We start from the raw sequence: 18,942 nt of genomic DNA on the forward strand, positions 1-18,942 counted from the left end.
CTTTTGTACTTTTAGTTACTTTTTAGTTACTTTTGTACTTTTAGTTACTTTTGTACTTTTAGTTACTTTTTAGTTACAAAAGTACAAAAGTAACTAAAAAGTACGTTACTTAGTTATGTTACTTAGTTACGTTACGTTACGTTACTTTTCATTATTTTTCGTTGCTTTTCGTTGCTTTTCGTTACTTAGCCACGTGACGTTACGTTACTTAGTTACTTTCCGTTACTTTCCGTTACTTTCCGTTACTTTCCGTTACTTTCAGTTACTTTTCGTTACTTAGTTACTTGTCGTTACTTAGTTACTTTTCGTAACTTCTCGTAAGTTTACGTTACTTTTCGTAACTTCTCGTACCTTTTCGTACCTTTTCGTAACGTTACTGTACGTTACTTAGTTATGTTACTTAGTTACGTTACGTTACGTTACTTTACGTTACTTCACGTTACGTTACGTTACGTTACTTTTTGTAGCTTTTCGTTACTTAGTCACGTGACGTGATGGTACGTTACTTAGTTACTTTACGTTACGTTACGTTACTGTACGTTACGTTACTTAGTTATGTTACTTAGTTACGTTACGTTACTTTTCGTTGCTTTTCGATGCTTTTCGTTACTTAGTCACGTGACGTGACGTAGTTACGTTACGTAGTTACGTCGTTACGTTACGTTACGTTACGTTACTTAGTTATGTTACTTAGTTACTGTACGTTGCTTTTCGTTACTTAGTCACGTGACGTGACGTGACGTAGTTACGTTACGTTACTTAGTTATGTTACTGTACGTTACTGTACGTTACTGTACGTTACTGTACGTTACGTTACTGTACGTTACTTAGTTATGTTACTTAGTTACTGTACGTTACTGTACGTTACGTTACTGTACGTTACGTTACTTAGTTATGTTACTTAGTTACGTTACGTTACTTTACTTAGTTACGTTACGTAGTTACGTTACGTTACTTAGTTATGTTACTTAGTTACGTTACGTTACTTTTCGTTACTTAGTCACGTGACGTGACGTGACGTGACTTGACGTTACGTTACGTAGTTACTGTACGTTACGTTACGTTAGTTTTTGTAGCTTTTCGTTACTTAGTCACGTGACGTGACGGTACGTTACTTAGTTACTTTGCGTTACGTTACGTTACGTAGTTACTGTACGTTACTGTACGTTACGTTACTTAGTTATGTTACTTAGTTACGTTACGTTACTTTTCGTTATTTTTCGTTGCTTTTCGTTGCTTTTCGTTACTTAGTCACGTGACGTGACGTAGTTACGTTACGTAGTTACGTTACGTTACGTTACTTAGTTATGTTACTGTACGTTACTGTACGTTACTGTACGTTACGTTACTGTACGTTACGTTACTGTACGTTACGTTACTTAGTTATGTTACTTAGTTACGTTACGTTACTTTACTTACTTTTCATAACTTTTCGTTGCTTTTCGTTATTTTCCGTTAATTAGTCACGTGACGTTACGTTACGTAGTTACGTTACGTAGTTATGTTACGTTACTTAGTTATGTTACTTAGTTGCGTTACGTTACGTTACTTTTCGTTATTTTTTGTTGCTTTTCGTTACTTAGTCACGTGACGTGACGTGACGTGACGTGACGTGACGTGACGTAGTTACGTTACGTAGTTACGTTACGTTACTTAGTTATGTTACTTAGTTACTGTACGTTGCTTTTCGTTACTTAGTCACGTTACGTTACTTAGTTATGTTACTTAGTTACTGTATGTTACTGTACGTTACTGTACGTTACGTTACGTAGTTATGTTACTTAGTTACGTTACGTTACTTTACTTACTTTTCATTACTTTTCGTTGCTTTTCGTTATTTTCCGTTAATTAGTCACGTGACGTTACGTTACGTAGTTACGTTACGTTACTTAGTTATGTTACTTAGTTACGTTACGTTACTTTTCGTTGCTTTTCATTACTTAGTCACGTGGCGTGACGTGACGTGACGTGACGTAGTTACGTTACGTAGTTACGTTACGTTACTTAGTTATGTTACTTTTTGTTACGTTACTTTTTGTTATTTTTCGTTGCTTTTCGTTACTTAGTCACGTGACGTGACTAAGTTACTTAGTTACTTTCCGTTACTTTCCGTTACTTTTCGTTACTTAGTTACTTTTCGTAACTTTCCGTTACTTTTCGTTACTTAGTTACTTTTCGTAACTTTTCGTTACTTTACGTTACTTTTCGTTACTTTTAGTTACTTTTGGTAACGCTACGTTACGTTACTTTACTTTACTTTACGTTACTTAGTTACGTCACGTTACATTACGTTACTTAGTGACATTACCTAGTTACGTTACTTAGTTACGCTACTTAGTTACGCTACTTAGTTACGTTACTTAGTTACGTGACGTTACGTGACGTTACGTTACTTAGTTACGTTACGTTACGTTACTTAGTTACTTTACGTTACGTTACTTAGTTACTGTACGTTACTGTACGTTACTGTACGTTACGTTACTTAGTTATGTTACTTAGTTACGTTACGTTACTTTTCGTTATTTTTCGTTGCTTTTCGTTGCTTTTCGTTACTTAGTCACGTGACGTGACGTGACGTAGTTACGTTACGTAGTTACGTTACGTTACTTAGTTACGTTACTTAGTTACGTTACTTAGTTACGCTACGTAGTTACGTTACGTAGTTATGTTACTTAGTTACTGTACGTTACTGTACGTTACGTTACTTTTTGTTACGTTACTTTTCGTTATTTTTCGTTGCTTTTCGTTACTTAGTGACGTGACGTTACTTACCGTTACTTTACGTTACTTTTCGTTACTTTTCGTAACTTTTCGTAACTTTACGTTACTTTTCGTAACTTTTCGTACCTTTTTGTACCTTTTCGTTACGTTACGTTACTGTACGTTACTTAGTTATGTTACTTAGTTACGTTACGTTACGTTACTTCACGTTACGTTACTTTCCATTACTTTCAGTTACTTTTCGTTACTTTTCGTTACTTAGTTACTTTTCGTTACTTAGTTACTTTTCGTTACTTAGTTACGTTTCGTAACTTTTCGTAACTTTACGTTACGTTACGTTACGTTACTTTTCGTTACTTTTAGTTACTTTTGGTAACGCTACGTTACGTTACTTTACGTTACTTAGTTACTTAGTTACGTTACTTAGTTACGTTACTTAGTTACGTTACTTAGTTACGTGACGTTACGTTACTTAGTTACGTTACGCTACTTAGTTACTTTACGTTACGTTACTTAGTTACTGTACGTTACTGTACGTTACGTTACTTAGTTATGTTACTTAGTTACGTTACGTTATGTTACTTTTCGTTATTTTTCGTTGCTTTTCGTTGCTTTTCGTTACTTAGTCACGTGACGTGACGTGACGTAGTTACGTTACTTTACGTTACTTCACGTTACGTTACGTTACGTTACTTTACGTTACTTTACGTTACTTTCAGTTACTTTTCGTTACTTTTCGTTACTTAGTTACTTTTCGTTACTTAGTTACTTTTCGTAACTTTTCGTAACTTTACATTACTTTTCGTAACTTTTCGTTACGTTACGTTACTGTACGTTACTTAGTTATGTTACTTAGTTACATTACGTTACGTTACTTTACGTTACGTTACTTTACGTTACTTTTCGTTACTTTGAATTACTTTTGGTAACGCTACGTTACGTTACTTTACTTTACTTTACTTTACTTTGCGTTACTTCACGTTACTTCACTTCACTTCACTTCAATTCTACTAATATCATCATATCATACCTATTATCTAATAGCAACAAGTAAAGTACATTTTTGTGTTTATATTAATTTGGTGAACTTTTTCAATGTGGACTTCTGATGTAGTTGTTGGGATGAGACAGAAGATATGATACACAAACATGTATTTATGATATATAGAGTGCTGTACCTGGACTGGCTGTAGACACCGGGGCAGTAGAAGAGAGCCGTCATGACATACTGCCGAGGACAGATGCTGCAAAGCACCAAACTGATCCCATACAGAGAGGTCAGCACGAACACCAAGAGGGTCAGCAGGAAACTGAGGTGGTTTGCCTGTCCGACACAGCTGTCTATCCTGCAACACCTCAACACAAACACACAAACACAACACAGACCCACAAGACAAAGATCTGTGAGACCCAAGCTGACCTGGATATGTTGGCTCCATATATCTGCTGTATTTAAAATAACTCAGTAGATGTAGTATTTGAAGTTTACATTTGAAAGACTATTGAATATTTCCTGGTCAGACTATCATGTGGGTTATTCTAGTTTGGTGGTAATAGATTCAGTATACTCACAGTATATCATGGTTGGTTCTGGAGTTTCTATCTATATCAGTGATTCTCAAACTGTGTGGCGCGCCCCACTGGTGGGGCGCAGAGGCATAACAGGTGGGGCGCGCGACCGGGAGGGGGAAATGTGAGGCGGAACTAATGTTTTGACGTCCGCATCTCTTTAACGGTGGAACAGTAAACAAATCGTTCTTTCGCCGTAGCCAGGGGTCGCAACCCGCGGCTCTGCAGCGGCTCCTGTACAGTGTTGTGCATGTTGCGCATATTTTTCGCGAACAGTGAACTCACGTTCACGTTAATTTGTTAAATCATCATCGTATCAGGCCAGCATGAAATACCAGGAGCGGGCGAATGTGTGTGTGTGTGTGTGTGTGTTTGTGTGTGTGCCCCCAGACAGCGCACACACACACAGGCCCCGGGGCTCCGCCCCCACTCATTCGCTCAGAGACACACACAGTGAGATCAGAGCTCGTTCACGTGAAGCAGCCGGTCAGCGACAAACAAGACACAGTGTTCAAAAACCAAGTTGAAAATAGTTTAAAACAAACTATTAGTGCAGGGAACATATCTATGGAAATGTACTGACAGAATCTATAACACAAAAACACACACACACGATCTATAACTTTGAAAAAAGCACATATATACATACATATCAACATATATATAGGAGCAATTATCATAATTATAGAGGGTTTACTTTACATCTGAATTGGCAGCAATATTTCATCTATCTTACTGTCTATAATGATATAAAACCACTTATCAATTAAAAGCAACTAATTAGGTCCCGAGCACCGAACGGTGGGAGGCCCTATTGATCGCTCTCTCCACTAACCGCAACAGGCTTCAAAATGCCTGTGCTCGGGCCCGTTAGTGCCACAACGTAGCCCTAGTTATTATTATTTGTATCAGTTACTTTGTTCCGTCCAGGAACTACTGTCAGAGGAAATTACAGACTTGGAGAAAGTGATGTTAACATTTTATGGGCTGGGATCTGTCACCGGACTTTTTCACCCAGGTGTATTATGTCAAATGATCGCGTATCACATTGCACCCCTCTCCGTCTCCCCCTGACAGATAACACTGTCACTTTTGTTGCTTGGTAACCTGATCCAGCTGTTGTCTAGAGGACCGCTGTAACCATAGTAACTGCCTGTATAATTTGCCAGGCCCACAGAGGTGAAAACATGGAACAGGTAAGATCTTCTGATTATTTAGGTTTTCCATGTGTGTGCGTGTGTGTGTGTGTGTGTGTGTGTGTGAACTACAATAATGTCCTTGTGTTGTCCTCTCAGGATTGCGTTGCCGGTGTGTACCAGTGTCTGGGTTTGTCTGTCGGAGCTGAGTTTTCCTCAGAAGACGTGAGCGTCCTCTACGGCAAAGTGTTTCATGTTCCCTCCGACCCTGATGAAGCCCATACGGCTCTGAAGAAGGTAAGAAGACATCCCTATCACACCAGCTACCACCTTCATTCATCATTGTTTCTCACTTTGTGTCTGTGTCAGATTGCAGGAGGTGACATCAGCTGGTCCTGTGTTGGTGAAAAAGTTTTTGATGTTCTTGTAGAGATGGAAAGGGAGAGGGAGAAGAAGGAAAAGGTACAATTCAATCTTCTTTTTCTGAATCTTATAATATCAGAAAAACACTGTATGTAAAATTAAATGTTTTCACAACCATGACTGAGTATTTTTATCTTCAGCTGTACTGGGACCTCCAGCTGATAAATGGCGGACACGTCAACACTCTCTATGAGATGGAAAAGGCCAACAGCTCAGATACAGGATCTTTACACCCATTTACAACAGTCAGTTCACAGGTATGTGTTTTGCAGTGGGGCAGAGTTTTCCTGCACGGAGGCAGAGGCTCTGTTCTTCATTATTTGATTACTTCTGTTATTTTCTCCCAAGACAGAGAGACTAATGGGGAAGAATGAGCTGTGTGGGAGTGGGAGAGGAGTGAAGAGGCTGAGGAAAGCAGCCAGGCAGTGCTGGATCAGGTGAGCATGTTTGTGTTTAAGGTGAAAAGTTGCAGATTTCCTCACTATAGGAACTTTACTTCATTTCCTATTGGTAACACTAGAATATACCACAGTAAAGAGGGAAATACACCACTACATTATTTTTCCTTGTTAAAGATTGTTTGGTTACTTTCCTGATTGAGGTTGTAAAAGAAAATTGCCTGTAAATGGCCTGTAATATAAAATCAGTAAATACCTTCAATCTTAAATTTAATTTAATAAATAATAAAGTTGAATATATACAGTATGTGTGAGTTTTTTCTTAATTATGTCTGTCTACTTTATCACTATCAGTTTGTATTGGTTTATGTGAAACTTTTTCATAACCCCTGGCATTGTATATTTGTTTATTTGTTTGTTTGTTATGTTATTTCATGTGGCCCTATTTTGTATCAAGTTTATTTTTTTTTAAAACTAGCTACCTAGCTCCGAGTTATACCAGACCACGTGGGGTTGTAGTTCTAAAACTCAAGTCTGTTGTTGTGATCAAAAAACTATTTTAGAGCTGATGAATCAAAGTTTAAATTTATTATAGAAACCATGTTTCAATTCACAACATCTGGATTTGTATAAAGATCTGCACCAAATTACATACGTTTGTAAATATCAGTCCCCTGAACAAGCCAGATTTATTTTCATCAGGATCCATGAATCATTCGCTGAGAAATGTTGAAAAACTTCCCATCTCACAGTTAACAAAAGCATTTTTGGATCTGCAAGAAATTTAATGGGCTCTTTCCGGACCCATACCACATCCTTCAACCAATTTTCGTGATTATCCATCCTATAATCTTTGCGTAATCCAGCTAAATAACAAACAAACAAATGCAGATGAAAACATAACCTCCTTGGCAGAGGTAACGACGAACAACTTCTTGTAACAAGACAACTATCATGCATTGATATGGATGTGTGTTTGTTTTTGTGTGGTTAGATTGGCGTCAGAGGGTGTGCACAGCTTACTGCCCTCTCCCTGGCAAGCCCAAAACCTCAAGGTCAAAGGTCAGGCCTGGGGCTGTGTCTCCCCGTCAGATGTCCTCCTCCTGGTGGACGTGAAGTATGACGTTATGAGCCACTTGCTTTATTCAGAAATGCTTCAGGAGCATCATAGTAAGGAAAAATTACTCACGCAGAACAGTTTCACTTTAAGCACAACTTAGAAGTTGTTTTCTCCTTTTCTTGTTATAATTGTTGTTGTTGATTCCACAGCTCCGAGCGTCTGGAAAACCTTGCTGCCATGTCAACGACGCTCAGAAGAGGAGGGGCTGGAGGACACAGCAGAGGAGGCTTTGGAGTCAGGTGACATGCTCCGTCTGGCTGAGCTGCCAGGAGCATTCAGGATGTACAGGTAACACACATGCATCAAGACTGCCAGGGTAGATTTAAGATTTTTTTTTTTTTTTTTAAAGTAAGTTAATCATTTTCACAACCTGCCATATATGGAATCTCTATAAAACTGAAAAATTACAATATTTCTTGATCACCAAATTAGATAAAAAAGAAAAAATGCAATTGGATAATTTTGTGTTAATTTTAACCCAACATTTGTATAAAAACAGATTTCTGTACTTAAACTCAAAATCTCAAGTAAACATCACAACCCCCTGCAGGATTTCCACAATCAGCATCAAACAGCAGCACTATGGTTACACAGATTTTCCTGCAGGGCCTGTCTGGGTGCATCCTTTAACTCCAGGGAGCTTTGCTGGTCTGCTGCTTCGTTCCTGTGTGAGTTACACTCGTCTCGTCAACAAGAAAAGGACAAAGTGGCCGTCCTGGGAGAGAGGTAATCTTAATCTTAATCTTAAATCAATCCTCATAAATAAAACAATGTCAGATAAGATGTCACATAAATGTCCTCCATGTTCTCTGAAATCTATAGTCTCATGTCACATTCTTGCTCTTAGCATTCAGGTAAAAGCTAATGTAAGGTATGGTTCTTATCGGCCCAGAAATAACTGATTTGTTCCTCTTCCTCCTCGCAGGCTGGACGGGGAGAGTCTGAAACTTTTGTGTCTCTACATCCGACTGGCAACTCTCAGAGCTCGGAGAGAGAAACTGTCCTACAGAGCTCTTCTGGCAGCGAAGCAGTCCTGGGACACTTGGTAAGTCAACAAACACTGAGTGATAACAACTGAAAATGGGCTTTAAGTCACTTCCATCGAGTGTGGCCCCCACTCCCTTTGCACACTCAGTTTCAGCTAAATCCGGTCTGACCCTGGTGGCTCTGTTCAGGCCCCATGTTCCCAGTCCCTGCAGAGCGGAGCAGGCTGCTCTGTGGCTACGTGAGGAAGAGGAAGCAGAAAATGAAGAATTGATTTCAGCATCACCGCAGCAGGTGCTGTAGCTTACACTGCATACATTGAGTTCTTTTTTTTGTAATGCTGAAAGTAAAAAAAGAAGACACTACACCACAGCAGTATCATCAGCAGCAACGGATTACAAACTCTGGCCCTCTCCCAGCAGGCCGCGCTGCAGTTGCTGGTGCTGACTCAGGAGCAGGAGAGGAAGCAGCTGGTCAAGCTGGTGCAAGGGGTTTCCCCAAAGGATCTGCAAGGTCCAGGTTGCACAGATTCTCAGAAAGACGGTAAATCAGTGTCCCACCTCTGGAGTCGTAAAGTTGATGTTCCGACTTTGGTGTGTGTTCATTTGCTTTGTCAGAATGTTTGAAAAAACGTGGACACTGTAAACAAAATGTGTGTATTTGATCTGTTTGAAGCTTTTAAAAAACACATTGACACATATTTACAATATTTGCATAATAATGAAGAGGAAAGAAAATGGATCAGGTGTGAGAGGCATATAAATAACACAGCAAGTAAAGACCAACAAAAACAAACTGCAGGCAGCAAAAGTCAAAAGTTTGCAAGTGACAAAAGTTTAACATTTGACAAGCTCACATTAAGAGCTCTGATTTGCAGCTGATTGTAAAATTGTGTTGATTGGTTTATAAGTGATGATGTCAGCAGCTCATGTGCCAAAATGTTTGCAGACCTCACAAGTTGTTGTTCAAACTTGAGATGGTGCTCACATGAAAGTTTCACGCCAGGAACACATTTTTCTGATTATTATGACACCACATCCGAATGCACAATCAGTATTTTCTTCTTTTTCTCCTGGATGTTTCCTGGAATTGTTTTTCCCTTTTGCCATTTCTACATGTCTCATTTCCTATGCAGGTAGTAATACAACAGTTTTAAGGAGTGGCTGTATAAAAATGCTGAGGCAAATCCACACCAGCATGCAGATGCACAATGAGACTCAACCCCTCTTTGAGCAAGCTACCTCTGAGCCTCAGCTCCAGCCTCAGCCTCAAACACAGGCCCACATGTGCAGTAAAGCAGCAGTGTGGTCTCCACACAAGCTGGAGGAGTGTTCCCTGCTCCTCTTAACTCGACTGCTGGAGCTCCACGACCTCCAAGCTTCTGCATTTCTGCCACTGTTAAAGAACAAGGTGAGACAACCAAAGCATCAAATCCAAAAAGAATCCACAATTATGCATGTTCTTTTATTGTAAAATAAAAATCCGATGTGTGTCTGTTAGAGCGCACAACATCTCCAGGTTCTGCGAGATGAGTATGAATCTAAACTTCGGATGCAGAGCAGCACCAACCTGCTCCAGCTCCTCACCTCTTTCCTCGTCTCTAAGAGCTGCAACAAGCAAAAGACTGCAGAGTGCAGCAGCTCTGGAGCAGTCGAGACCCAGAACGTGAGTGTTGGGTCGGCTGAAGTTTCGGCAGCTGTTTTTGTGAGATGGGTGGACAGTGAACTGAATGGAATCCAAGCTGCTGATGTGACTAACACACAGGATGTCTGCACAGGTACCTCCAACACAGCCAAACATATTTAATCATACTCTCACAGCTGCAACTACAATCTATTTTGAATTCCCCCAGATTGTGAAGCGGTCGTGGAGGAGATGCCCTACTTGGAGATTGTGTGTGTCTCAGATGCAACAAGTACAACTCATCTCGCTGCAGAAGGAGGATGCCAGGAGGAAGGAGGCGGCAAAGCAACAAAAAGCCCCCAGTCTTATGAGAAACAGGGCTCTTTGATCACGCTCGCTTGGAGCAAACCACCAGAGGAGGATGAGGATGACTGTGACGCAGTGGCTGCAGATGGAGGTGCAGAAATGAGCCAGGACAGTGAGAGCAGTGTGAGGATCCAAGTCCTGCCCAGTGATGTGAGCAGGACTGCAGCATACACACAGTGTGAGGAGACTTCTCGAGAAAAGGCCGATGAGGAGCTGAAGCCCACTTTGTTCCAGTCTGGATCCACAGAGTCTGCAGCGGAGCAGTGCAGCACAGACAGACAGGTGCTCTGCATGTTTATAACAGACCATTAAACCCTCTTTATAACTATATCAAGCATCTGATCTTATTCCCTGATTATTTTCTTGTCAGCTGACCCTGGAGGAGAGGACAGTGGTGGACAAACCACACAAGGGAGATGATGCATTTAACCTGCAGGCACATGCTTTAATAGCAGAGACCCTGCAGCATGTGCAGCCACATCTCTTCACCGAGCTTGAGCCGCACTCTGATGACCTGTGCTCTGGACCGACCGATGGGACAGCTGAGGTTGGCAGAGATGGGGTTGGTGTGGAGGTACGTGCCACTGCAACAGAGTCAGAGCTGTGGGACCCAATAGAGCCAGACCCCACTCCCACTGAGGACCCGACACATAACTCACAGGTGATGGTTGGTCTTGTGTTATATTGTTGTGTACCAGACCTTATTGTGCACATGAGCATCACCATGAACCAGAATGACATGCAGTAGAGCGCAGAGCTCCTCCAAGGCCAAACAGTCCCTTTAAATTCAATCAAGCTGCACCACATTTCACTCATATTAGTTCCAATTTTTTTTATTCCATGAGAAAACTGGAAAATGATAACCTCATGTTTTTCCTGTTTTTAAAGTTTGACTGTGGCCTCGCAGAGAGGGATGCCAGGAGGGAATCCACACTGACGGAGAGAGAACGAGTGAGAGAGCCAGTCTCAGCACTGGAGAGAGAGAAGACAATTCGCAACCTTGTGGACATGCAGAGGAAGGTGGAGCAGAGGCAGCAGAGAGACAGAGAGAGACAGATGCTCAGGGTGAGAGAGAGATATGGACAGACAGAATATTCACATCATTGTGAATGAGAAACAAATGCTGTGATGTGTCACTGACGGTGTTTGTCCTCCAGGTTCAGGAGCGTCTTTCCATCATCCAGAACAGAAAGGCAGAGGAGGACCTGCTGGGCCTGAAACACACTGACAGACTAAGGCACCTCACACAAGATCTACCACAGGTAAACATACTGAGGGAGTCTGTCTGCATTATTTAGTTTTGTTAAGTTCTGTATCATCACCAGTACTATTGTTTTAGGAGGATAAGAACCAGCAGAAAACAGTTGTCAGAGAGCGTCTGGAGCAGCTGAGACGAGAGCGCTCTTACGTCCTGCAGTCCAAACGAGACAGGCAAGTGACACTCCACTCTTATCGGTTAAGATAGAAAACACCAAACTAATGTTAACCACCAGTTTCTCTATTCCCCCCCTTTTTTAATCCTTCAGAAATACTGCAGGATTCAAGGAACTCCTGGCTCCAGTTGCCCTCCACAGTAGAGATACAGAGGATGGAGCAGACTGAGATACAACAGCTGCTTTAATTCAGGTGTTCTTATAAAAAACATTTTTAGTTGATTCTATTTTCTCCATAGCTGTTGAAAAATACCACAACAGATTGATGGTTCACTATTGATTTAAAATGTTTGAAACCACTTTGTTGTTCTGATAATATTCTTCTGCAAAATATGAGAAGACACATTGAAATATGACAGATCTCCACTAACTTGTATCGACTGTTTATTATAGTTTAATTATCTTCGACAAACATAAGCATCAACAGTAACGTCATTAATCAGTGACCCCCCTTTAGTTGTGTACATATGAATCCCATGTGGCCTAAATTACATACACGATGGGCCGCAGAGGTGCATTTGTAGAGTCTACAGAGGTTCCGTCAACTCTTCTTCACATGAACTTAATATTTATATATTGGCCGTGAATCATTTGGGTAAGAAATCATCTTGTGATGACAGGAAGGACACTGCTATAGACTCTGAATGCACCTATGGACTGTGGCTGTATTTATTTACAGGTATGGAGGGGGTTGGGGATAAAATGTCAAAGGACATAGGTGTGGCTGACAACTCTACGATGCAGGGAAATGTATAGTAAAGAGGGGGTTTGGTGCGGTCCCGGTGGTGTTCCTGTGTGAGAGGAGGATCTCTCTCAGTCCTGGTGATCAGAAGGGGAAAAAAGAGACATGTCTACGAGAGAGAGAGATTCTCAGCAAATCAACATTCAGTTTTTTTCCTCGTAAATTGACCCTATATATTGTCCACTCACACTGCAGTCCAACAAAACGCAGAAGGAGCTATCACCCTAATAAACCCGAACATTCAACAGCAGCTCCCACACAATGAGTCACCGCATTACACACATACAAAGTACACAAGTGTGTCTGCAACTCAAACAAAGACTACAGTTAGCTTCAAGCTCTGTGGTCTCGAACACATGAACACATGAACATTCAAACCAACAAAGAGAAAAAAAGAAACCTTAATTTCCGAACTAAGAAAACATGGCGCCTGGCTTACAGGTGCAACACTCAAGGCTTTAATATTGTAGCGATGTGACGGCTGGGGACTGAGCAGAACCAGCAAGCCTCTTTTTTTTTCTAAATATGAGAGTTCATGTTGGGGGATGAGTTGGTGAAACGTGCGGCTCTCAGCTGGGCTGTGAAGAGGACACGCTTTAAGGGCTGTAATCAGTTCGGCTCTTATGACAGCAGGACACTTTGATAGCGGTGACACACTGAAATTTACACAGGTGTAGTGCCAAATTTCTCTGTTGTGTCCGAACCTTGGATCTACGTGTGCAAGATCTTCGGCGAGAAGCAGCATGCGCTTGTGTGAGACTAAACTACACCATATACAAGATAGTCAACATTATTTGCATTTTATACACTAGACGGGTGTTTCCCTCAGTGAAAGGGAAAAGCCTGGGATGAAAACAGGGAGGCATTGAGCAGTCAATGAACCTTCTTGAAGGAGGCTTTGATGAGCACTACTGTCCATACACACAAAAATGGTCATCACACGTCCAGCATCTCTCTGACTTATGGGCACCATGGAACTGAGGAGGGTTGGTATGCGTATATATGTATGTGTGTTTATCTCTTTTTCATGGGAATCATGAAAGGAGAGAAATGTGCATGTATGCGCATCAAGTCTTGAACAGTGTTAGCAACGAGACTTGAGGGATGGTCATGTATCTATGCTTTTATGTATGTGCATGTCTTTATGTATGAGTCTTTCTATTGGTGTGCGCACTGCACCCCTGGGCCATGATGGCCCCCTTCCTCATCTGAGCTATCGTTGTAGGCCTCTCTCCTGGCTCCACTTCCGGACCCTTGACTCTTGTCAAAATCTGTCAGGTCAACTTCCTCCGCATCAGCTGCGATGACTGGATTCTCAGCACGAGCAGGCAGCAAGCACTCCAGTTCCTGAAAGAAATTTATTGAATTAAAAAAAAAAAAAACATTATGACACCGTAATCACTCAGGATTACTGGAGTTTAAATTGTGCAAATCGCGATATTTAATTGGCTCTCACGTTCAGTTTTTCAGGGCTGATCCAGTTGTTTTCAGGGAACTGGACGTCAAACTTGATGTAAAGGTCTCCTTTCTCAAAAGGATTTCTGTACTGAGGCATTCCCTCTCCCTTCACCATTCGAATACAGCCTGCCAGACACAAGGGGTACAAAAGGTATGAAAACACAATTAGAATCTCATGATGAAGTGTGAGATCTTGGCTCCTGTATGTACTGTGACCTGAGGAGATGTATATCTTAATCATATAAACTGTCAGACAAAAACTAAACTTGATTTAAGAACACCACTGTGCTTTTATATTATATTTAAATACAATTCTACATTATACTTTTTTATTACCTACTAGACAAAAAACTAGCTTTTCACTTTTTCAGTTTAAACTGTCATGAAAATATTGAAATTTACATATACACAGTTTATGTCATATTACTACTTTCCAGGAGATTATAGATTTTTGTAAACTATAAGATGATCAGTAGCTGCACAATGGCTGACAGAGAAATTCCTCACTGTGCTTAATGCTGCAACTAACAGCTCAACCGTTATTCCATATTTAAGTGGATCAGCCTCCAAACACGTTTTTTAAAACACTTTTAATCCGTTGGTCCAGAAATAAATGTTGGCACCAACTCCTTAATTGCAGCATGAAACAGTAAAAGCAATAATCTGCCCCTTTTCACTTAAATGGTCTCTGGGAATAAAGCAATGCTGTAACAAAAGGGATCAAATCCAATAAAGTTGTATGAAGATGGTTTACCGGGCTCGATGACCTTGCCAGGTGGGTATTTGACAAGCAGTTGACGTCCGTCCAGGTGAGCGACAGTCATCTGGAAGCCACACAGAGCCTCAACCAAGCCGATGCGTTGGACCATGTGAAGGTCACTGCCATCACGGCGGAATTCCTGATATACATTGGTTTTGAACAAAGTTATTCCTTAGGTTCATTAAACATATGCTAGTAAAAAGGTTTCCCACAAACAATGATAGAAATACACCTTTACAATAATCAGAAACTTATGTATAGAATAATAATACTTTCCTGAATTTTTGTTGAACATTATAATGCTCAACAATGTATGAACAATTATGCAACAAATAATTAGTAAAGCTTTTTTAATGGTTAGGGTTTGTTGAATCTCAACTAATAACCTGTTCAAACTTAAACACTCCCTGTCAACTGTCAACTCCCTGTAGGTGGAATATTCAAATTACATATTATTCTCTTTTTCAACGAGTGCACACAGGTAGGCTACCTCATGCTCTTTCTCTTGCAGCACCAGGACTATATCTCCTGGTTCAACGCCTGGTGCTTGGTCAGCTTCCCCAGTGAACGTGATCTTCTGTCCGTGCCTCATGCCTTTGTCCACATGCACCTCCAGAAGCTTAGTCTCCTTAGACACCTTATGACCCTCACACTTTCTGCAGCGGTCCTTCTCATTTATCACCTCACCTGCATGAGTGCACAAACAAAGATTGGAGAATTCAAAGTGCTGTTTTGCTCATGACTATACATCACCCCTCCAATATGTGGGTGTAGTGAATATATTACCTTCTCCATTGCAGTCTGTGCAGACTGACTGCATCTGTTGGACCATCCCAGGGGCCAGTTGTCTGAGCATGATTCTCATGCCTCGTCCTCGACATGCCACACACTTCTGCACTGCTCCTGCCTTACCCCCCTGACTACAAGGCAAACATGTATGTGCAGTGTTATTAGCAGGAAGAAGAATATGACAAATAACCATCAGTCCAGACTATATATCAATATGCTGTTTTTAATAATGAGACCAAAACTTTAAAAGCTGACTCACCCATTACAGGCACCACAGAGCACGTTCTTACTAAGCTGCAGTTTGGTGGTTTTGCCATTGTAGAGGTCTTCAAGAGAAACTCTGAGACAAAAATTAAAATTAGATTTGGACAATAATATATTGTATTTGAAGCAGCCACTGAATCACACAAACAGCATCAAAGCAAGAAACTTACTTCAGAGGGTGTACCATGTCTTCTCCTCTCCTCTTGCCTCCGTTGCGTCCTCTGCCCTGTCCCCCCATGAACCCGAAAAGTCCTCCGCCAAAAATGTGAGAAAAGATATCATCCATGCCAGGCCCTCCGCCTCCTCCATCTCGTAGCCCTTGTTCTCCACAGCGGTCATAAAGCTCCTTCTTTTCTGGGTTTGTCAGTACTTCATATGCAAAGCTGATCTCTTTGAACTGCAAAACATGGGCATGGTACAAAAGCCAGTCAGTACATCACAGCAATGAGGGCCACGAGGTTTTGTTTTTGAGGAGCACATCTTATTAAGTTAAAAAGGAATTTAAAAGACAGACTACTCCTGTGTCACGTTTGCAACATCTAAGGAACAGAGCAGTACAAATAAAGAACTGTTGCACTTTTCTCTAGGGAAAATCCATTTCATGTACTGTGCACTCATTGTGTTAATCCTCAGAGTTGGGCTGTGTGATTATGATTCTAATGTGGCATTATTTCTCAGCCACAATTGTTGACAAATTGAGCTCCTGCTGCCAACAATGACATCGCTGAAGTTACAATGACTTGCTTTGGTGCATCATACCTTGTCTCCAGCATCAGGGTTCTTGTCCGGATGGTACTCTTTGGCCAATTTGCGGTAGGCCTGCAATATACAAGAAAAGGAAACGTGAACAATGTCTTTAAGAACTCAAATCACTAAGCCTATGAACTGTCCTGACAAGACAAGGCCTGGACTTGTGGGTGTGCTGTCAAAAACATCAGGACACTGTCAAGAGCATCTCTGCTTCTGACACCTCGGCCCCTCAAGTGTGATGAAGACGCCAACAGAACCCCGTCTGAAATTCCGCATATTCGGAGTTTTCCTGCTTTACCCGCAGTTATGTTTAATTTAACGAGTATCTATGATGATACTCTGGTAAATTAGTTGTCCACTAACATTTCGGCATTACGAAAGATTTTGAAGTGGAGAACATCGTCGCTAGTTAACCCAGCATGATGAATTTGAATAGCCGTGTCTATCACGCAGCGATCTCAATATAATGTACATAATGATTCGGTTTTATTAAATGACGTAAAATAAGATGGTTGCACGTGTGATAAAATGTCTGAAGCGACGTTATGAAGGCGACGCAGTGTTGTAGATTAAGAATAATTCGTGACTACCTGAGGTTTGTGTGAACTTTGTGGAGAACACAGCGACGTGCGTGATGCTAACTACAGTAGCTACATTAACGTTAGCTAGCAAATTCAACCATAACCCATTTGCTCTGGCTACATTTCACACCACGTTTAGCGTCACCAAATGTTCCACTGACGCGTGGGTTTACTTTACTGGCGCATGAATCGAGGTGCACTGCTAAGCTAACGCGTATTGCTTCCGATTTGGTGACGGTTATTTGCTGGAATGTATCATCTGATAGCCGGGAGGCTATCAGACTCGTGGTTAGCCGGGTATTTAGATTTTAGGGCTAATAAACTACATCTTCCGAATTCACTTATGAAGAAACAATGAAAATGACGAACACCGACCGTAAATTTGCCATCGTCAATGTGTAGCTTTAATGTTTTCGGTAAAAAAAAAAACATCGAGCCACTAAGTATTTAGCCGACATCTAGCTTAGCTTCGCCGGCTAGGTTAGCAAACTAGCAGCGTCGATTAGCTTGTTTTTAGGCCACATTTCGCTGGTGACCTCTCTTCCTCCTTTTTTCTCCTCTCAAACCGACAAATCCCCCCTTCTCATTTCAGACGCCCCGTACCTTCTTGAGCTCATTCTCAGAGGCAGATGGTGAAACTCCGAGGATGTCGTACAGCTTGGTGTCCACGACGTTGGCCATGATGCTAACCGGCGACCACAGAAAGACCCTATGCGGAGCTTCAGCTGAGCGACGAGCAGACTCCACCGGCTGGGCAGTAACGGTAAGCTCAAATCGTGGCAGCGGTAGCTCGTAGAGGCACTTCCGGCAGCTGCCTTAAAACACTGGCAGCTACCTTTGTTGCCTCTGATACCACTTTGTTTGTAGCAGGTGCATTTGAGGCCACACTGTTTGGAGGCAGCTGCCTCTGTTTTCTTTGATGTCTATGGATAGGTAAGAGCTCGAAGACAGTGTGTCAGTTACAGTGTGGCACAGTTACAGGAGCCAAAATCATGGAGTTATTCACCATCTTATGTAGAATTTAAGTTTATCACAGGGTACTCAGGCACTGATACTAGGCCTGAGTACCCTGTGATTCAAAAAACTATTTGATTTGCATATCTGCAGAAAAAGACCAGATATTGAATCAGATAAAGATATGCACAATAGGCTACATAAATATACATATGGAAATACCTGAATGTACAGATGGTAATGTAGTGAAGTGTCCACTTGTCACATGTTGCACATTGTTACAGTGCAAAGTAGTAATGATGTCCTCAAAAGTTTGTTGACAGCAGAACATGTAAAATAGCCCACGTATCCAACACTAATATCACTTAATTTTGGAATGCAGTTAAAAAAACACAATTACTAAGAAATATGAGGACACAATACTTAAGAGAAAAAAAGAACATCTTTACCTTGTTCTCCTTGATGTTTAGGTTAACCTAGCGTGGGTAGCCCAAGTGCTCATCTACATTATGTGCTGACTAGACATCTTTTTCCATGGAGACTGGATTTTTTTGTCTTTGAAAAAAATATTATTATGTTATTTGTTCTGTGTCGCTGTTAGGAGTCTGAAGTGTGGCACAGGTACATCTTATAAATGATCAGTAGACAAAAATAAAAGGCATGGACCGATAAAATGCTTAATAAACATTTTACAATACAAGTGGAGAAATACAGATCAATTATTCTTGCTACTCAGAACAGTAACACGCTGATAAACATTTATAAACTACGTATAAATCCCAGGGAATAAGTCATAAACAGAGGTGGTTACCCTCAAACAGGGTGGCAACTGTGACAGCTGCCTCAAATCGCGGCAGCTGCCTTTACATTT

The 18,942-nt window shown here is 41.2% G+C and overlaps 2 protein-coding genes across 2 annotated transcripts; one reads left to right on the forward strand and one right to left on the reverse strand.

Annotated features, from left to right (window-relative positions):
• Window positions 1–5,349: 5,349 nt before the first annotated feature.
• LOC117763191 lies at window positions 5,350–11,997 on the forward strand. The gene is made up of 19 exons (XM_034588140.1): window positions 5,350–5,486; window positions 5,586–5,723; window positions 5,796–5,888; window positions 5,990–6,106; window positions 6,198–6,286; window positions 7,242–7,417; window positions 7,517–7,655; window positions 7,974–8,093; window positions 8,293–8,412; window positions 8,543–8,645; window positions 8,771–8,894; window positions 9,487–9,761; window positions 9,852–10,128; window positions 10,204–10,622; window positions 10,711–11,001; window positions 11,229–11,405; window positions 11,498–11,602; window positions 11,680–11,771; window positions 11,867–11,997. Exons 1-19 carry the CDS (start codon window positions 5,478–5,480, stop codon window positions 11,940–11,942), a joined length of 2,940 nt encoding a protein of 979 aa, XP_034444031.1. The 5' UTR covers window positions 5,350–5,477; the 3' UTR covers window positions 11,943–11,997.
• Window positions 11,998–12,140: 143 nt separating this feature from the next.
• dnaja2b (DnaJ heat shock protein family (Hsp40) member A2b) lies at window positions 12,141–17,904 on the reverse strand. Its single transcript, XM_034587231.1, has 9 exons — window positions 17,721–17,904; window positions 16,546–16,605; window positions 15,957–16,183; window positions 15,782–15,862; window positions 15,520–15,653; window positions 15,224–15,420; window positions 14,728–14,872; window positions 13,972–14,099; window positions 12,141–13,862 (listed from the first exon to the last, which is right to left on the reverse strand). The coding sequence occupies exons 1-9, from the start codon at window positions 17,796–17,798 to the stop codon at window positions 13,674–13,676; spliced, it is 1,239 nt and encodes a 412-aa protein (XP_034443122.1). The 5' UTR covers window positions 17,799–17,904; the 3' UTR covers window positions 12,141–13,673.
• Window positions 17,905–18,942: the final 1,038 nt, after the last annotated feature.

The sequence above is a fragment of the Hippoglossus hippoglossus genome, chromosome 6, assembly GCF_009819705.1.
Source record: "Hippoglossus hippoglossus isolate fHipHip1 chromosome 6, fHipHip1.pri, whole genome shotgun sequence".
Classification (NCBI taxonomy): domain Eukaryota; kingdom Metazoa; phylum Chordata; class Actinopteri; order Pleuronectiformes; family Pleuronectidae; genus Hippoglossus; species Hippoglossus hippoglossus.